This window comes from Diabrotica undecimpunctata, chromosome 2 (assembly GCF_040954645.1).
Source record: "Diabrotica undecimpunctata isolate CICGRU chromosome 2, icDiaUnde3, whole genome shotgun sequence".
In the NCBI taxonomy this organism is placed as follows: Eukaryota; Metazoa; Arthropoda; class Insecta; order Coleoptera; family Chrysomelidae; genus Diabrotica; species Diabrotica undecimpunctata.
The window spans coordinates 56489350-56511428 of record NC_092804.1 but is presented as its reverse complement, the minus strand read 5'-3'; the positions used below and the strand labels follow the sequence as shown (position 1 = coordinate 56511428).

General features: G+C 32.3%; 1 protein-coding gene across 1 annotated transcript in view; it reads left to right on the top strand.

Moving 5' to 3' along the window:
- Positions 1–22079, top strand: part of LOC140434574 (TLC domain-containing protein 3A) — a 56137-nt gene that overhangs the window by 9052 nt on the left and 25006 nt on the right. Inside the window, exons 2-3 of the mRNA XM_072522933.1 lie at positions 7825–8084; positions 21537–21861. Coding sequence (XP_072379034.1) covers positions 7825–8084; positions 21537–21861 — 585 coding nt within the window. The remainder of the gene's footprint in view (positions 1–7824; positions 8085–21536; positions 21862–22079) is intronic.

The window sequence follows — 22079 nt, the reverse complement described above, 5'->3', positions numbered from 1 at the left end:
GTTGCCAACTGTGAATATTGAAAAATGTTACAATGATTCTGTTAATTCGCACAATACTGTAGATATATCAGGATTTCATTGAAATATCCAAAAATACCTTGCAGGTAAAAATATCTTGCAATTATTTATCAAAAAGTGAAATATGGTGTATAAAAAATACACGAATGGAAAAAAAATTCCTAATCAGAATAGACATTCAAATCTGTATATTAAATATGTATATATACCGATTTGAATTTCTATATTATATTGAATTATATGTACTGGTACATACTGATTTGAATTTTTGTATACCAGTACATATAATTCAATATAATATAGAAATTCAAATCGGTATATATACATATTTAATATACTGATTTGAATTTCTAATCTGATTTTGAATTTTTTTTAAATTCGAATTTTTACGAATTTTTTCCATTTGAATATACAGTGCTAGCCAAAAGTCTCCTCTTCCCTCGTATCTTTTGAACGGTTATACTTATATTTGATGTAAAAATCCTCTATAAAAGGTATAATAATATAAAAGAACCCCTTCGAGCTACATCACAGAACATTTTCGAAATGACTATTCCATCATCAGTTCTTTTACTACATATACATGAGTGAATGAGGGGCTATACTCAACTAGTCGTAACAGGTGATGTAATGATAGATGACGTTATAGAGCCACTGTGCCGATAATTTTAAATTAGACCATATGGCAAGTGATATCTCGTTTGAAAGATATTGAACATGCCTATTCAATCCTACTAATTTGGTTTGGGTTTAAGCTGATTTTGATGAATAAATTACATAGATACTTAAATTATACAAAGAGCAATTCACAAAGTAATTAGAATTAGGCGTAAAGCACAAATTTACCTTACATTTTTCACATATTACTTTTGGCGCGCCTAGGTATCCCGGTTTCTTGCAACGACCGAGCTTTTCTGAAAATTTAGGTTAGGCTAGATGAGGCTTGATTTTGTATAACTTATCTCCCGGAATCATCTGACTATTGCCATTGAACTGGATATTGTTTTTTATTTGTTTCCAGCGATTCCGACTTATAGTTTATACGCAACTTAAGTTCGAGTAGACGCTTTCCAGTAAATTCTAGTTGGGGGTAAACCATACACTGACGTGAACAAACATACACCGAAAAACTGTTCTATTTTGGTCTTGTCCACATTTAAAGATTTTTCGTTGTTCTTTTGAGTAGAATACAGATTTTTTGATAAACGATATTGTCCAAAATATTGTCATCTATCAGAGTTCTAAAATACTCGATTGGTGTAGGGGAGAGTAGGGTAAAGTGGAATAGCTAAACTTTGAAATTAAATAAATTTTACATTTTTCGAAATAAGATTTTGTAAAAAACATATTCTACCTCACACCTTAGGGTAGAGAGGTGTTCGATTATATATATATATATATATATATATATATATATATATATATTATATATATATATATATATGTATATATTATATATATATTATATATATATATATATATATATATATATATATATTATTATATTAGAATATTAAAATATAAATATATTCTATAACCGCAACGTTTATGATCATTATCTCGAAATATAAATTAAATTAAGTCAGTAAATTTTTTGTTAAGCGAGGGTTTGTCAGGCATTGTCTTTTTTTCACTTTGTCTCACACTGTTGGGTAAAGTGAAATAGTTGGTGGGGTAATGTGGGATATAACTAGCATATTATATAAAAAGTCTTTAAAATGAAAATTAAATTCAGAAAAATAACACAAAAGTACCTATTCTAATATTTGTTGCAAATGATAATTTAAAAATAATAAAAACATTTATGAAAATTTAATTATTCCATGGCGAAGTGCAGAAAAATTGCTGAGAATGCCGACAATTTCACTTTTTAAAATAACACTGTCGTCAGGTATATCTGGAAACACAAATGAGTCCTGGTGGTTTCTGTAGTTTCTCGGGTAAGTTATGTCTAATGCTTCTTCCTCGTAAATGTTTTCTAAACCCTTTCTTATCTCTGTTAAAATTACCACGACATAATTTTTTTTTCAATGTTCTTCTGTATTAAAGTAAATTCCTTATCTTTTGAAGTAGTCTGTTGTTGTAGACGAAGTAACTCTGTTGTTTCGAGTTCATCATCTAGTGAAATAAGTTCTTCTGAATCAGAATCCTGGCATATATTCGTGGACTGTTCGGAAGAGCTTTCAGATTCCATCGATGTTTTTCGGGATTTCATTTTTTTAGCTTTACTTTTAATATTTTCTTGGCTCAAATTTCGTTTAACATTTTTTACGGTTTTTGTATTTGGTTTTTCGAAACTCTGATTTAGCTCTAACAAATACGGGGAAAATGTTATAATAGCAGTTTTGCCATGCCCACGTTTTTCACCCTTTTTTGTCAGTTTTGATGTTGCTTTTGGTAATGGAAGAATATCACTTGGAGATCGTAATTCTTTTAAAGGAGATGTGTGTGAGCTGTCGGAAGGGTTCTTTACATTATAAAATAAACGACAAGAAATTGATAAATCACTCTTGCTCGGAGGTGTCTGGTCGTTTTCATTATTGTTACCTGCTGATGTTTCAATATTAGGTTCAACTGTTTCTTTAGTTAACTGATTGTTTGAATTCCGGGAAGCCGAAGGTTCACAACTCATTGGCTCAGGTTGAATAGAGCTATTGCTGGAAAATAATCTGGGGTTTTTTCAAAAATATTTTTTCTCGTTCTGTTATTTGTGACGGTGCAAAATCTATGTCTGAAAATTTGGTATTATCGTATGGGACAATACCTGCTGACTTAAAACCATTTTCTGCATTTGAGAGTGTGGCTGCCCTTGCATACGGTTTACCAAATATTTGACCTACATCTTGTAATTCAATAAGTTTATTCGATTTGTTTCTCTGCCAGTTTCTAACCTCTTGAGTATAATAATTGCTTAAAGGATACATGAAACTTACGTCAAGTGGCTGGAGCTTGTGTGACGTATGTGGAGGAATTACTAAAATATGAACATGGTGTTGTCTTGCTGTTTCAATTAAAGCCAAATTTTTAACGTGTGTTGAATGTCCAACTAATATTAACAGTACAGGATTCATTTTCAGTTGGATGTGTGTGTTTCAGAAAATGAGGGAACCAGATACTGCTCATTATTTCTGTCTGCATCCATCCAGATTTATGGAAAGTCACAATACTTCCTGGAGGCAAGTTTATCTCGTAAACAGGATTTCTTCTCTGACGAGGAATAATAAGAAGAGGTGGAACGTAATGACCTGCAGCACTAATACAAATTTCGGCTGTAATTAGAGTGCCTCTTTCACCATATGTCAAGTTTCCCACCTGCTTTTTACCCTTTACGGATATAATTTTTGTTGGCTTATTTGGGACAGTAGTTATACCAGTTTCATCACAATTGTAGGTTCTGCTGGCAGAAAAAGCATATTTATCTTGAAGTTCAGCCAATAGAGCAAAAAATGTGTCGACAGAAACTTTATTAAAGCCAGAAGCTCTAGCTGCTGATGTGTTTTCTGGTGTTCTCAATGTCATTTGGGGATGCCTTTTTAAAAATAGGTACAACCAGTCTTTACCAGCTAAACAGTTTTGTTTATGAAAGTTGTTTGGAATTTGATTAATTTCTGCATACTGGAAAGCTAAACTTCTTAGTTCTAAATAAGAAAGACCAAAAAATAACTTATTCATACCAATAAGGTGGTCAACTAATTTTTTTTTCCTGTTCCGGACTGAATACGGTTTGAAATCGGCCTAGCTTCTTTCTTGGCGCTTCTTCCTCATTTTTACCGGATTTGATTCTCCGATTTAACGTAGCAACAGGAATTCCGTATTGCCTAGCAGTTTGATTTTGGCTAAGGATGCCAGTTCGCACAGACCTGATTGCAGATTTTATTGACTCCACAGACCATTTCGCATTTTACATCTGGAAAGACAGATATTCTTTATTTAATGGTGGTAGTCAAGTATAATTACATGTGGGGCAAAGTGAAACGATATTTCAGTTTGCCCCATCTATTAACATTTCACATTGCCCCAAATGGATTTAAAAGCAATACTGGTCCAGTAAAAATTATTAACCCTAACCTAACAATCTATATTTTGTATAATAGATGGTTAACTATAATTGTTTTTGTGTGTTAGTTTCAAAAATATGTTTAGTTAAACAAGATAGAAGATTTAGCAATTACACTCACTTGCAGATATTACAAATTGTCGCCCAAAAATGTATAAACAGTGATATTTTCAATAACACCGACAGACGACTGCCACAAAATGGTCGATAAGCCCGTATTACTTCTAAACATTGACTGGATTGTAAACAGTGGCGGCTCCGCGGAAGAATTTGAAAACGTGCTATTTCACTTTACCCCACCATTTCACTTTACGCTTCCCTCCTCTATACGGGTTTTCAGGTCCTGGCAGTAAACTACCTTTCCAAGGTTTAATTGGCTGTGCAGAACGACTAGTAATTCGTTTCCATGTGATATTCTGATCATTGGGCACGTCATTTTCGTCGTCATTGTCTTCCTCTTTTTTATCCTCATCTTCCTTGCTCTCATTATTGTCTTCCATATTTCCCACGCTCACTCCTTTCGAACAAAAATTATCTGAAATATGTACCATTTCATCGTCACTGTCTGATTCTAGAATGGAATCTTCAGAGTCATATCCACAAATGTCTCTAGTTTGAACATTATTTAGTTCTTTCTTGTCATAAAATGATTTTACTCTAATAATTTCCATTTCTGTTACCACCAACAAAAAAATTATGTTATACATTATGGACCATTGTAACTTTAAAGTTACCCAATATTTTTTACTCACAAAATACCTAATATTTTGTTATCAGAGCGTATATTTGCTACAATAAGAGTCAGTATGTACTTACTTTTAGTTTTTTTTTTACTTCGTCAGCTAGTATAGAAAGTACTTGAAATTGTGATCACAGTCACCTATTACAACGCTGCAACACTCTAACGGTAACACACAACTGCTAGAACCTATGCATACAATATGACCTTGTGTATGATTGGAATGTTTTGTGTTAGACAGTAGTCTGTAACCTTATAAAAACATCGGATTTTTACGGAAATATCAGGTTTAGAAAGTTTTTTATGACTCTTATTCAATATGTAACTTAAGAGTTACAAGGGGCAATACAGGGTTAAAAACTCACCCCCTTCCCCTTCGGAACCTCAGGTCGCCCGTAAATTATTTTTATTTTAATTTTTGTTATATTTTCTTCCTTTTCCAATGGGTTCCTGTTACTATTTTTTTTTTTCACTTTTTACCATTTTCAGAGGGTTAGACTCTGGCCTAAATAATTGATATTGCAAAATACATTGTCTTTTAAAACATCAAATTAGGCTGCTGTCATAGGCGACAAGAATATTATCGACGATCAAATGTAACTCGTGTGATATAAGTTATGTGTATTCACGTATACGTATTCACGTATAAGTGTGAATACAAGATAATTTGGGTTACCGAGTTATAGTGTGTCTAAAATTATTTCATGTCATAATGAAGGGGGGCATTTAAAATGAGTGGGAACCAAATAATACATTAAAAGAAATTTTGAAAATGAGTCTAAACCTCGAATTGCAGTTGAAATTTTAAAAATTATGGTTGAGTCACGAATAGTTCAGAGGTTAGTGGAAAAAAATATCCTCAGTAGACCACCTCTAAAAAGCCGCTAGTTTCGATAAGAATAGAACAGCCAGACGTGCATTTGCACGTAGTTATAATACCTAAAATAAAAATTTCTCAAATACAATTTGTTGCTTTATGAGTACCACACGTGTTTTTGTCATTATTTTTAATTATGAATAAATTTTATCTTAAATATAATTTAAACTCTCTTAAATATTGTTTTAATTTTAAGAACAATACCTGTAGAAATAAATGTAACCATGAACCATAACTATGATAACTTTATCTAATTTAAACCAAAAAAGCACTCTGTGGCTTACCTGGTTTGACTCCGCGTTGAATAATTCTTAGTTTACTTCTGAAGTTTACTTCAAGCACTAGCAAGAAGCGTGGCTACCTGACTTGACAATGGCAAGACCTTTTCTCAAAACCATAATTATTCAACGTGGAGTCAAACCCAGAAAACCACAGAAAGCACATAAAGCTCCCCTGTGGAAATTTTAAGTGTAACATATATCCATATACACACACACATATATATATATATATATATATATATATATATATAATATATATATATTATATACATATACAATAATGTGCGAATTAATGAAATCATAGGCTGTTTTAATGAAAAAAGTTTATTTAGAAAAAAAAAATATTTTGACAAAACTATAAAGGTAAACTCACATCATTTAGTAGGAAATATGTCCCCTTTGGCTACAATTACTGTTTTTACCAATTTTATATATATATATATATATATATATATATATATATATATATATATATATATATATATATATATATATATATATATATATATATAGATAGTTCACTTAACGTGATAATCTTTTCACGCTTCCTAGGCGTAATATCCATTCCATCCAGAGAAAAGTAATGTTATGTTTTCAATGTTTGGGTCAGTTGTAAATGTGTGGACAGTGTTGCCAACTGTGAATATTGAAAAATGTCACAATGATTCCATTAATTCGCACAATACTGTATATACATATATATATATATATATATATATATATATATATATATATATATATATATATATATATATATATATATATATATATATATATAGAAAAAAGAAGTACTTGTGACTCGCTTAAAAAATATATATAAATATGTTTTTTATAGGTTGGAGTCAATAAAAGAGCTATTGGTAAACTATTCTTTATGTCAAGCTTTCAATTGTGTTTACAATCTTTATCAAGAGCTTCTAAAAAAATACAAAAAATCTTACAAAGTGAAACTAGAAAAATTAATTTTAACTCACCAAATAAAATTAGTTTTGTTAGTAAATCTAAACTGCTAAACATCTTAAAAACTATTTTAAAAAATATCTAATGAATGTTTCTTTAAATTTAGTAATTTTGAAAACTTTTTTAACAAAAATAATTGAATTTATAAATAAGTTAGAATAGCGATCAATTACAAATAAGCCTCAATGTCATGAATGCCAACTTACAATTTTCATTTTTGACAATTATATTGCCAAAAAATAAAATTTTGTTTAAAAAATTCTTTTTTATTTAGTAACAAAAAAGAAGATTTATTCATCATTGATAAATGTCTAAACAATGTAACAAGTATATGGAATATTAAATTAAAATGTGATATTTTAATGAATAAACTATAGAGAAATGATATAATTATAAATTTTGATTAGATTTTGAAATAAAGCAAAATGTATATATATATATATATATATATATATATATATATATATATATATATATATATATATATATATACCCGGTATTTAGGCGGCACACGCCCTTCCGGTAGGGATCTATGGAGGAGTATCACCGAGACGCAAGCCCTTATCTCTTGCCGTACTGCTCCACCATAGGCCGATCAGATACCAGCATATTCTAGACTAAGCCGCAGATTCATTTAGAATTTTAAACTGCTGCGTTAGCCTTTTTGTTTTTCTGTACACCGAGCTGGGGATTGAACTGACATCTCTCGCAGTGAAGCGAAGGAGAAGCCAGCCGCCCAGCCCGCTTGGCTATCCGATCGACTATATATATATATATATATATATATATATATATATATATATATATATATATATATATTATAAGTCAAAACGTATATTATAAGTCAAGTTAAGAAAATATAGATTTCTAACAATTTTATTTATATTTTTAGCATAAGAGAATATCGTCTCTGGTACCATATATGCTCTTATCAATCATTGCATTAGTGGTTTCAACAGTGATCGTTAGCGATCTACATTGGGAAGAACATGTTTCAATCAACAGGGGATTTGTAATATTTTTTAGCGGCCTAGTCTTTTTTCCATCCCTGTATCTTGCTCTAGTTAATACTTTTCTATACACCAACTCAGGAAGAAGGATTATCAAGACTTATAAATTAAACTATAGTGATGTCTATGACATTAGTAACAAGTAAGTACAATATAAATTATCCTTTAATTCTTGGTAACATAAACAGAACAGAAACATGCAGCTTGTTTTAAAATAACAGTTTGTTAAAATTTAAATTGAAAAAACTAAGCGCATACATGATGGTGAAAAATGAAATAAGTTATTACTGCGTACACAATAGCATTAACATACGTTGCAGTTATCAATCAATTTACCACCGGCATTGACCGTAGTATAAAATTAATTGTCTAGTCCAAGGTTTTTGATTAGGTTTTTTTATCGCAGATAGTTTTTAAGTGTGACAGGAAGCTGGTCTTGTCGCTACACCAGCTTTGTGGAATCAAGATATTGAAAAACAGGGCAAAAGAAAGTAAAAAAACCAGAATTGTCTACGCTCACAAATGATAACCGACAAAATAAAATTTAAATAAGCTTAAGTTAAAGTTAGAAAGAAGAAATTACGAAAACTAAAAACTAGAGAATACCAAAAACATTAGAAAATAGTAAATGAAAACAGAGAAGAATTTTAAAATGATGAAAACACGAACGATAGAATCCAAGGATCTCACCTCAGAAATTTTGAAAAGAATGAATGTAAATCGCCAATACAAAAATAATGACCTGCGACCTATTGTTATACAAAAATATTGGAACCAGTAGCAGGGACAATCTTTGATTTTTGGAAAATTTGGACTCCATTTTCGGCAATTTGATACAGTACGGCATTCATAAACGTAGTTTAGGATCGTTATTTAGATTACTTTTTTTGCAGTGCCGTACATATCGAGTGGTACAGGGGTGAGAAATCTAGGGCGCACTCCTCTATTTTTAAGTAGTACGAGGGAGGTGATTTGAACCAATATGAAATTCACTGATTTAAATTTCATCATCATCATCCAGCCCTTTGCGTCCACTGCTGGACATTGGCCTCCCTCATTTTTGTCCATTGTGCTTTATCTTGAGCAGTTTTCATCCAATTTCTTGACATTTTCTTGAGATCGTCAGTCCAACGAGTAGGCTTCCTACTTCTCTTATATTCCTCTACTTCTGTTGTCTAACCTCGGCCTCCATTCAAGCAATCTCTTCGTCCACCTTTCATCACTGATTTGGGAGACGTGTCCGGTCCAGCTCCATTTCAGATTTTCAATTCGGGAAATTACTTGGGTAACTCCTGTTCTTCGTCTTAAGTCTTCATTTTTAACTCGGTCACGAAGCGATATACTCTGAGCTATTTGCAGCGTTTTAGAAGTTATAGCTGTCAATGTCAAAGTTTCGGCACCATAGGTCATCACAGGCAACACACATTGGTCAAATGTTTTACGTTTTAAAGAAATTGGTGTATCGCTTTTAAATATGTCTTTGACTTTTCCATAGGCTGTCCACGCTAGATTTATTCTTCTTCGTAGTTTGCATGTTTAGTTGTCTATTGAGATCTTTATTTCGTGTCCAATATATATACAGTGTGACCCATTTAGATTGGAAACACCTCTATAAAATTTGAAGTTGTTAACCGATTTTAACCAAATTGTTTTTTAATGTCATGTAATAAAAGGTCTATTGCGGGACAAAATATGAAATATTTAGTAAAATTTTCAGGGCATTCTACGATACTTTTTCTTCGTCGAAAATGGAGAATTTGTATTAGCGATTATTTTATTAAAAAAATTTCTACGCCACTGGATTTAGAGTGGCTTCAAATAGCTATGACAAAAATTTCATTAAGATATATTTATTAATAACAAACTTATGACAACTTAAAATTTTAAAACTCACTAAGAAAAAAAACACTGTGTATTAACGTTAAAAAAACACTCTGTATTAACAGAAACATGGAAACATAATTTTAGTTTAAATCCTAGTTGCCTCTACCAATCCACCATCTAATTGGATACATTTGTCGTAGCGTTTATGAATATTCCTAATTACATTTCTTAGTTGTTAGGGAGTAATTACTGCACATGCCTGTCGAATTCTTGCACGAAGTTCGTTTACGTCTCTTGCACGGGTTTGGTAAACTTTTTGTTTGATAACTCCCCAGAGAAATAAGTCTAAAATTGTAAGATCTGGAGATCTGGGTGGCCAATCTATCAACGGACTATTTAGCCATTATTTAGCCATTGCTTCACGGTTCTGGCGTAATGAACAGAACACCCATTTAACTGGATATACAAATTTAATCGTTCATTAATTGAGAGCTCATGAATAGCATCCCACAAGTCGGTTTTTAAAAATTATAAAAAGTTCTGTGAGTTCAAGTTTTCTTCAAAAAAGAAAGGACCAATAACTCGCTCGTTCAGTATACCAAACCAGACATTGATTTTTTTGAGAATACTGGCTTTTACAGTTTATTACCCAATGGGGATTATTTGCTGTCCAATAGCGACAATTCTGTGATGATTGTGGCTTCTGTGGCTTCGTCGGTAAACAACACGTTTTTAAGACATCGCCGAATACTCTCTCGAGGCACATTCAAATATAAACTGGCATTCCTTAAACTGGCATTAGGGTTATTTCTGAAATGATCTAAAATGATTTGATCATTTCCTCTTCTTCTTTGTAACGGGTTATTTTTTAAAATTATTTCTGATACTGCACCATATTCATTAAATATTCTATTAATTTTGTTTACCGTGCCGCAGCTAATATTAGGACGATTCACATGTCTGTCATTAAATATTGTACAAACTTCCCTGGCACTTCTATCGTTATCTCCCAAAAGACGTATAATTTCAATTTTTTCTCTCAAACTTAATCTTGCAACCATGACACAAAATATTATTAAAAGAATTTGAAGTAAATATTGTTGCAGATATTATGCATAAATTTATGCTAGCACTGAAATTTGTATGCACAAATAATGTCAAACAGTAATATCGTTGTCATGGTAACTGAGATTTAAGTTGTAGCATGTAAAGTTAATAATAATGTAAGTGCGTTACTTGCATTAAATTTTTATGCTATTTTTAACATTTTTTGTCTAGTAGTGGTTTATTATTAAAATTATTTGAAAAATAATTAGTTATATGGTTATCTGTTGATACAGGGTGTTCTTTTTTGACTCGTAGCTTAGTGAGTTTTAAAATTTTAAGTTGTCATAACTTCGTTATTAATAAATATATTTTAATGAAATTTTTGTCATAGCTATTTGAAGCCACTTTAAATCCAGTGGCGTAGAAATTTTTTTAATAAAAAAATCGCTAATACAATTTCTCCATTTTCGACGAAGAAAAAGTATCGTAGACTGCCCTGAAAATTTAACTAAATATTTCATATTTTGTCCCGCAATAGACCTTTTATGACATGACATTAAAAAAAAAATTTGGTTAAAATCGGTTAACAACTCCAAATTTTATAGAGGTGTTTCCAATCTAAATGGGTCACACTGTATGTATTTTTCCATCAGCTCTACTTCGTTGTCTCCAATATTGATATTTCCGTTACGTACTAGGTTTGTCATGAATTTTGTTTTGGAGATGTTTATTTCCAGTGTGGACCCACACTGACACAGACTAAGTGAAGTTCATGTAGCATTGTACATATCGCTTTGAGGTTGTCCGAGAGCAAAACTATGTCGTTTTTAAATTTCTTCTTCTTTTGGCATCATAACCCTGGATGGGTCTTTGCCTGTCTGGCTATGTCCTTCCATTCAGATCTCTCTTGTGCCCTTCTTCTCCATTGTCTTATGTTCATTGTTTTCAGGTCGTCTTCCACGTCATCCAACCATCTCGTTCTGGGCTTTCCTTTTTTTTGCCTTCCTATGGGCTTCCATTGTAACATTTTCTTTGTTGTTTTTGCATCGTTTTGTCTCTGCACATGTCCCAGCCATGACAGTCTTTGACTTTTCACAAATCTTACAATGTCATAACCTTTATTTAACTCATTAACCTCGTCGTTTCTCCTGATTCTCCATGTGCCATCTTCCTCTTGTACCGGGCCATATACTTTCCTCAGTATTTTTCTCTCGAATGTCCTGAGTTGGGCTTCATCTTTTTTCGTCATTACCCAAGTTTCACATCCATAGGTTACTACGGGTCTAATCAGTGTTCTGTAGATAGTCATTTTGGTTCTTTTGTCTAATAATTTCGATGTCATCAATCTTTTATTAGCATAGTATGTACGATTCCCACTGGAAATACGTGCATTCATTTCGCTACTTACGGAGCTCTTCTGATTGATTTCTGTGCCGAGATATGTAAAGGCATCCACTCGTTCGATAGTATAGTTGTCTATTGTGATATTATTTTCATTGTCAGTTATTCTTTTGACTGTCATATACTTCGTTTTTTCTTCGTTTATTTTGAGACCTCTTTTTCTTGCTTCAGGATCAATTTGTTTGAACACTTCCGTTAGTCGTGGCTTATTCCTACTAATGATGGCTACATCGTCTGCATATGTAGTAATTTGTACTGATTTGGTGTTTATATAGCCGGTTATATTGGTTTTTCTGATGACTGCCTCAAGAACTAGGTTGAATAGCATGGTTGATAGGGCATCTCCCTGTCTTACTCCCATGTTGATGTTAAACAGGGGAGTCAGTTCTCCATCTACTCTGACTGCGGCTTTTGAACCCTGCCACGTCATTTTTATGAGGCTGATGTATTTCTTAGGTATACCTAGATTACAAAGGTCTTCCAGCATTCTGTCTCTTTTCACACTATCAAAAGCTTGTTTAAAGTCTATATACACATTATATAGGTCTATGTCGTATTCATAAGCTTTTTCTTGTATCGTTCTTAGTATGAATATGTTATCTGTAGTGGCTCTATTTGGTCTGAATCCATTTTGATAATCACCAATTATGTTTTCGGAGTATTCTAATAATCTATTGTAGATTATTCGCTCCGTGCGTGACCATGGTAGGGGTACCTTGAAACGATGCCAGCGTGCGTAGCGGCGAAATATGACAAAATTGGACACTATCTTTTTACGCATAAATTTTATCAAAAATGTGTGCAAATACATGTTGCGTATTTAGTTGTGCTAATAATACCAAAAATAGTAAGTGTAGTTTTTATAGGTTCCCAAAGATTACATATAAATTAGAGAAAAGAAAAAGATGGGTCCGTGCTATTAATATGAAAAAGGAAATATCACGTAACCTCATTTTTATGCAATTGAAATATTTAAATAATTTACCTTAAATGAAATTTTATAAGGCTTCAAGCTAACTGCAGAGTGCCTGATGACTTTAGCTTTTATATCATAACTCTTACTATTACTGTTTTTAATTATATGCTCTTTCACGTGAAAAACTTGATTTGCCAGTACTAGATTTTTAACTTTTCTTTTCCGTTTGGACTTAAAAAGATATATTATGATGAATTTTTAGAAACCCAGTTTTTAATACTACATTTATTTTGTACATAAACTGAAAAAATATAATTAAAAAGTTAATTATTAATAATTGTCAATTTCACCTGTATTTAACAATGTCAAACATATGTCATTAATGTCATATGTTTAACCTGAAAATTGGTAGGTCCAAAACTGTCAGATGAAGGCGGTAGGTGTCGCGTCAGTCACGCACGGAGCAAATACCAGAAAGAATTTTGTATATTACATTTAGCAATGTAATTGGCCTATAATTCTGGCATTCCCTCTTATCTCCTTTTTTATATATTGGCTGTATGAGGCCAACTGTCCATTCCTCTGGCATTTGCTCCTTCGTCCATATTAATGTTATTAGGTAATGGATTCTTTCCCAGAGTTCGGATCCTCCATGCTTTAATAATTCTGCCGAAATTCCGTCCGTTCCTGGTGCTTTATTGTTTTTTAGTTTATTTATTATCTGAACTACTTCTTCATAACTCGGATTTTCGATGTGCAGCTCCGCCTTATAATATATTGTCTCGTTCTGATCATTTTCGTTGTCTGCATTTAGATTTTCTTCGAAATATTGTTTCCATCTCATTATAATTTTTTGCTTCTCTGTTAGTAGTTCTCCGTCCTTGTCTTTGCATATCGTTAGTTTTGGTCTAAATGACTGTGTGCTTTCTTTTATGCATTTATAGAATTTTCTGCTTTCGCGTCTGTTGTTATGCTTTACGATTTCTTGTACTTGTTTTTTCATAGCCTCTCCTTTCTTTCTTCTGCATATTCTAGTCGCTTGTATTCTTTTTTCGTTATAAATCTCACTGCTATTTCTTGCGTTTCTTTGAAGTTAAGCCTAGCTTGCCTTTTTTCCTCTACTGCAGTTTTTAAATTTAGTTGCATAAAATAATATAATTTTTGGACAGTCCGTAAAAATGATGGTAAATGGTTCTAAATGGCTTTAAAAGTATTATAGTCCAGGTTGTGAGGCCGCTCCCGTAGGAAAAATGTTTCTGATTCGGTTTCTTTGCGCATTCCTGTTTAAACAAATTCCAAAAATTACCGGTATTTGATCCGAGAAATATTTTGTTAGCTTTCTTGAGTCATTTTAACCAAAAAATTCTGTTGTCATTTTTCTCTAAAATTGATAGTTTTATACTTTCGAGTATAGAAAACTCATATGAAAATTATTATTATTTTTCAAGTGCCTAAATTGAAGAGTAGTTTTGAGAAGGTCTATTAAGTTTGTTTTGTTCTTTTTATTACCAAGAAATTTATCTTAAGCTAATTAATAATAATACGTTTTATGGTGGCGGAAAGGGTCAATACTAATTAATAATAACATACGAATAATGTTAAGAAAATGATAAATTTAATTAAAATGATACGAATAAAAAAATATCTAATAGAAAACTAAGTCTAACGGTTCGTTTTTATCGTATTCTTACGAGTAATCAAGAACATGTTCAACTTCGGAATCCAGAAAAATGAATGAAATTATTTGTAGTGAAAATTATTCTTTGAAAAACTCATTCAATGACATCAGAACTCTATAACAATAATATTGTTATAGAGTTCTGATGTCATTTTATCGTAAATGATACGTTCGATAATGTTTACGAGATACAGGGCGAAAATCCTTTGCACCCCTTATTCCAAGATGGCGAGTACTCAAGAATTCGGTCAATTTCGGAGCGCTGTGAAATTCAGAGGAATTAAAGAAATTAAACAACTTTGTAGTGAAAATGATTGTGTATAAAATCCGTCATCTTTTTCCAAGATGACGGCCGTGGGACAAGGGTGGTAATCCGACAAACTTGAACTTAAGCTTATACTTACACTCCCAACACATAAAAAGAATAAATTGCGTCCTGTAAGAAATGCACTAAGCCCTAAAAATGTAACATTTCAATAGACTATATCAGCTGTGCAAAATCCATCAGTTACAAATGTACGGCATTGTTTTTGTTTTCATTTGTCTACTTTTAAATAACTAATAACAGCCACAGTATTTAAAATATAAAATAACAGACAGCACAGGGTCTTTTAAAAATATGTTCAATTTTCAAATTTTAAAAGTTTATAAACATTTGCAAGACCATCACTTTTAGAAGGCGTAGTTGTCAAAAAATTCTTTTACACATCAAGTAATCATTTGGAATTGATGTACATTTTTCAATGACCCCAACGAATGGGGGTTAAAATCAAAAGTTGCGCCCTAGATTTCTCACGCCTGTACCGGCCGATATGTATGGCACTGCAAAAAATGTAATCTAAATAACGATCTGAATCTGTGTGTATGAATGACGTACTGTATGAAATTACCGAAAATGGGGACAAGATGTTCTGAAAATCAAAGATTTTCCCTGCTACTGACACCTACCAATATTTTTGTACGGCGTTAGGTCGCAGGTCACTATTTTTGTATTACCTACCTAAGTATGGCGTACAAATATTTTATATATTATTTATAATACAAACATTATAAATTAAGGTGAGGCCAAAATGTCTCCCCCTTGAATACTGGTAAGTTTACCTTACCTGTGTAGTCACATGTACCGATAAAAATTGACGGCATAGTTTCTAAAGTTGTTATTACATATTGTAAAGTATTAATTTATATATGATTCATGCTGGGTTAAATGACCCCTTAAAAATGTACCATGGGGTTGTAGTCTATTATTTAAATTTACCAAATTATAAAAATAATATTGCCCCCTTAAGTAAAACATCAATATCGAATTAAGGGAGTAGTCTGGTTCTCTAGAGCTTTCGTTATTATTTCATTTCATAAAGAAATATTTTTGCAGTTTGTCTTTTTTACATAATATAAATATTTAACATTTGTAATAAAAATTTTGGATTTTTTTGTCACACGACATAAAAATTACTTTTTTCTGACTGACTTGATTTCTCCATTTAGCAACATCTGAAACCATAAATAGTTACATAAATCGAACTTAATTTTATACAGTCTTTGATACATTTCCAATTTCATTTTGAATTCCAGTTTTTCAAAATTTAAATAATCTTAATTTTTATTGTATTAATGTGTGTATCTTAGATCTGGCTTGGCACTGTATAAAGATATGAAGTAGTGGAAGATTCAGCAGGACTTCCAACGCCGCTGTAGGAGTTGTTTTTATGGCCCCCGTAATACACAGACATGCTAGCCTTTGTGTATTACTTATCAGCCTTATTGTTCAAACGTTATGTGTCTTTGTCCACCATGTCACAGACCCATAGATTATCATTGGTCTAATAACCCTTGTGTATAAGCAAAGACAACCTCCAGCAGCTCTTGCTTTGATGGTTGCTTTACCCAGAGTGGATATTATTATCCTATTTTTCAGGCATTACCTTATCCATCTGCATATTACCGTAGGCGTGCCTCGTCTACTCATTGCTGTAACCAAAGAGTTGGTGGTAACATTGTTAAATTAAATATCTAAAAAAGCGGCTATTGCTATCTCTTTGTCTTCTATTGACTTTAGATAAGCCTATTTAGATCATCCAACGCCGAGTCTGTAGATTTACCAGGTTGGTATTCATATTGACGATTGCTTAGAGGATTATCTTTTAGCACTTCGTCTCTTATGTGCCTATGTATCTATTATAGCATAGCTCTGAGGTTGGCTTTGTAAGCCGAAAGCGCGCAGCTAAGAATTAAATATTTTACACACTTTTAAAGTACCTTATTCATTTAAATATTCATATATATTTTTCTAATTTCGAAAACATAAATAAGATTTACAATAAATTCTTGCAGGTTTTTGTGTATAACAATATATCATGAATTAATTGTAGTAAAAATCATAGTCTTGATTAAAGAGGGCTACGTGTTAAAATATTGTTTGAGTATTGCTAACGTGTCCTTTTATCACATTTATGGAAAATAATATGAATTTAAAATGTAGTTAACATGTTATGTTATGTAATAAATTACAAAATTGATTTTTGAGTGCCTACAAATGAATTAGCACAGAGATATATCTTAACACGTTTAATGCTTAACTAAATGTGGTCAGTAGAACGTGTTATACAGCCAATATCAGTACGCGACATGGAATTGGTTGAAGAAAATCCAGGACGTCTTTAGATAATCGTTGAATTTTTTGATAACACAAAGCAGACAGTCCAGATTAATATCCAGAGAATATCAAACAGGTTTAACCTAAATGTTTCATATTACACGATTAGGAGGCGTCTCCATTAATTTAATTTGCTAAGTAGTAAACTTACCCCATATCCGAGGTTAACGATGAAGTTCAAAGTTAAAAGGTGAAACTGGGTAAGAGAGAGAATCTCTAGAGAATTTGCGAAATTGTCTGTTTACTGATAAGTCAAGAATTTGTCTTTTCGATTTAGATGCATGATGCATGGAGGAAGCCAGGTCAACGATATTTAGAAGAAAACATGGATCATATGGTAACATTTGGAGGTGGTTGAATCACAGTGTGGGGACAATACAAGGTTTGATAGTAACATTGAGATTGTAATTTTGCGAATACAAAGAATATACAAAGATACAAGGATATTTGGATATTGTATCAATTAATGCGCTATTATGTCAACAAATCGGAGATTTTTTTTTTTGATAAATAATAATGCCTTGACACTCACTGTTTTCGGGTTGTTAATAAAATATTAGAAGAAATTCAGAGAATAAATTGGCCTGCACGTTCTATGCATATGATTCCTATAGAACATGTTTGGGCTTATTTCTTCTTCTTCTTTTGGCATCATAATCTTGGATGAGCCTTTGCTGTCAGGGTATACCTTTCCATTCAGACTTCTCTTGTGCCCTTCTCCTCCATTGTCATACATTTATATTTTTCAAGTCGTCATCCATCTCGTTCTGGTCGTCCTTTGTTTGGCCTTCTTATCGTCTTCCATTGTAACATTTCTTTGTTGCTTTTATATATTCCTGGCTCTGGACATGTGACATGGAGCCTTTGACTTTTTACAAATGGTACAATATGGTGCTCTTTATTAAATTCATTAATCTCGTAGTTTCTTCTGATTCTCCAAGAGTTATCCTTATCTTGCACCGGATCTTTGGAATTATTTACGAAGACGAATTAGACAACTACATGCAACAATAGCCACATCAGCGTAATTGGCCAATATTGTAGTGAGGGAGTGGATTGCAATATCTCTAGAATTTGTGTAAAACTTTATAATGAACATGTCTCTCGTCTGTCAAACTGTATATAAGGACTAGGGTAGGCCCAACACGTTATTAACCTCTAAAATTAAAGATTTTTATTACTACAATTAGAAGAAAAAAAAACAGAAATTCCTGGTACGTAGGTTTATTGTTTTTTATAATAAGTATATTATTATTTTGTAAAATGTCATTTCAATAAAAAGAACAATACTTAATTATTATTTGGTAAAACAATGGCTGTCTTTTAAATGACGCAGCAAGTTTAATTTTAAAATCCACAAGGAAACTATATTACGTTAGTTGGCTGTATACCATGAATCACAAAAGTTTTATTAAAAAAATTCCTTTATAAAAGGTATAATGATAAAAACCCTATCGGGCTACATCACAGAACGTTTTCGGAATAACTATTCGATCATCAGTGCTATCTGGACGTACATGTTTGAAGCCACTAAATATATGGGTAAAAACACTTCGCCTAAGGACTAGCAACCTCAGTGAAGTCTTACGTTGCCATGTAATCAAGTCTATATATCGCATAAATTATTGCTTTTTTTTATCCGATGCTGCACCATACCAACCATGCATACCAACTTGATACACGCTACTTGTTTAGCACATGGCCACAGAATAATAAACAATCAGAATGCCCACTATGCTTAAAAAAATAAGTACGCGCATCTCGTTCGCGCAGACGGAATCAGCCATGTTTTAAACGGAACCAGTGCTGTTCAGTGACATTTTATCTGGTGTGCATAGAAAAATTAACCCGGTTTAATTTATTTACGGCAACTATAGACTTAATATGTACTATTTTATTCGACTTAATATGCACTCTAGAAATTTAAATTACAGTTCTGTCGTAGCTTGTCACAAATTTCTCAATCCGAGTCTATATTTCCATTTAAAATATGCCGATCGCGTGCTGACACACTTCGAAGGCGGCATCTGAGAGTGGGCATTCTGATTGTTATTTATTCTGTGACATGGCATGAACGGAGTTGCAGAAGAAATTAGAAAAAAAGTTTCCTTTTGTAAACTCCCTGATATCAAGCATAAAAAGTATTCCTCAAATCTTCTATTAGAATTTAACTTTATAAAGAAATGCTTCCAAATATTTCACTTCCACCAGAACCCGTTCTAACACGATGGGGAACATGGTTGGAAGCCACTTTTTTCTATTCGGACTATTTCGTAGATTTAAAAAATATAATAGCCGTTTTAAAGTTTCCAATCTCTGCTAAAAACAACGTTCTTCAGCAGTAACTTTCATTCGTTAAATCAAATTTTAGTTTGGTTCAAAAAACTATTACTCAATTAGAATCGTCAAAGTTGTCCTTGGTAGAAAGCATAGCCTTAATAAAAGAAATTAGATCAGCTTTTCAAAATGTTAAAGGTTACCATGGGTACGATATTTTTTTAAGAATTTGAAAGAATAATTCAAAAAACAATGGTTTTCAAAAACTTACTGAGGTAGCTAACGTTCTTGTTGGTAATTTTTGGGAAGAAATAGATTTAGAATCAAATATTTTTGTGAATTTAAAATATCCTCCCATTACATCAGTTGATGTGGAAAGAAGTTTCTCAATTTACAAATATATGTACACAGATAGAAATCATAAGTTTTTATTGGAAAATTTAAAAACATTTGGTCATTTATTGGTTCCATAATTCTAAGGAATAATATATCTTTCTTAATTCTGGTCCAGCAGGATACTATATATGCCTGGCCTTCTTCATTTACATTTTGATTCCTTACCCTGATGGTGATGTTTTCCGAGTACCTTTCTGCAATGGTCGCATCTCTCAGCTTTTGCACATTCCATTGTTGCTATCCATTGTATTTCATTTACTGTTTTTAAAATTCTAGCCCTCAATGTTGAGATTATTAGGCAATGATCTGAGTTTATGTTTGCGCCTCTATGACTTCTGCAGTTTATTACGTCTGTTGTACACCTTGAATCTATTAAGATGCGATCAATTTGAATCGTTCTTTATCAGTCGTAATCCGTTATCGTTACTGATGTGTAGGATTTGCATTCTATAGTGAGCATGAAAACTGGCTCTTGTCCTGTTCTGGCATTTATGTCACCAAACAATCTTAGTATCATTTCTGGGATATCTTCTGTAGGCTTGCTCTAGGTTTTCGAAGAACTGTTCTTTTATTTCATCTGGTTTCTCATCAGTCGGGGCATGTGCATTGATCAAACTGTAATTGAAGGATTTCCCTTTTAAGCTCAAATAGCACATTCTTTGACTGTAGGCTTTAAAGTCAATAAGGTCTTTTGTTATTTGGTTTACAATAAATACCACCCCATCTATGTGTTCACTTTCATTGCAGCTATAATATATGGAATGGGTTCTCTTGTCAAGAGTGCCAGTTTCGTCCGCCGCATTTCCTGCAGTATTAAAACATCTACTTAAGTGCTCCAGCTCGGTACAAGGTTTCGAGGTATTCCATGTTCCTAATCTCAATTCCATTTTTCGTTCCATCCAACTAATAGTTCCTGAGGTTCCCTAACATATGCTTTTTTATAGGAAGAGGTTGTTGGCCAACCCCCAACTTGGAGCACCAGGGACTCTTTTTGTTAGGGTTGCTACACTTTAGTCTGTTTTGGTTCGCGATGGTATTTTATTTCCTACCTACCCTCCGGTCCTAGGACCGACTAGGGCGTTCCCCTATCCACTATCTGGGGACGCGTTCGATGAGAGACAGACAACTCCGCACGGATTTTAGTGATTTAACCTTTTTTTAAATTTAATAATAATATTTCCAAATAATATTTAAATCACAAAATACATAATATGAAATTATAGAATATTCTCCGAAAAGAGAAAAGGTCTCTCCTAGGAGATATATATATATATATATATATATATATATATATATATATATATATATATATATATATATATAAATATATATCTAAATTATAAAACATACAAATGCTTATATATTTTATTCAATTGATAGATTGGTTATTTATTTTCAGGCATGTCTCAGCCGTACAAGCGTTATTTTGTTGCATTACGGGCATTACAGCAGTTTGTTACAGTTGTAACCGTAATGTACTTAGAACATCTCACTACATTTCAGAGGCTTACGCTTGGTTCGGCGCCGCATATTTTTTCTATGACATTTGGTCCATGTACAAGGTCTATAGTGCGAAACTTAGTAGTGATCATATGAACGGGGATTTGAAAGAAAAGAAAAAGATGTTTCTAAACGTTTCCAATTGGATTAGGTATTTAAAGAATAATTTTGTTATTGTTGGGCATCACATATTTATAGGCTGTTTTGGATTTTTAGTTATAACGGTAAGCTATCATATTTTCTTAGCATGTCAACATTTTTTATGATATGATATACAAAAGGTATTTATAAAATCTTTTTGTGCTTGATACGTAGTGTAGTACAAACTGCCTTGATAGGCAAGCTATTACGAGCTCTAATTTTGTAGAACCTGCAGCGTTATGGTTTAAACCACGAAATTTGTAAATTTGGTATTTGTTTTAATAGCAACGTTTTCAGAATT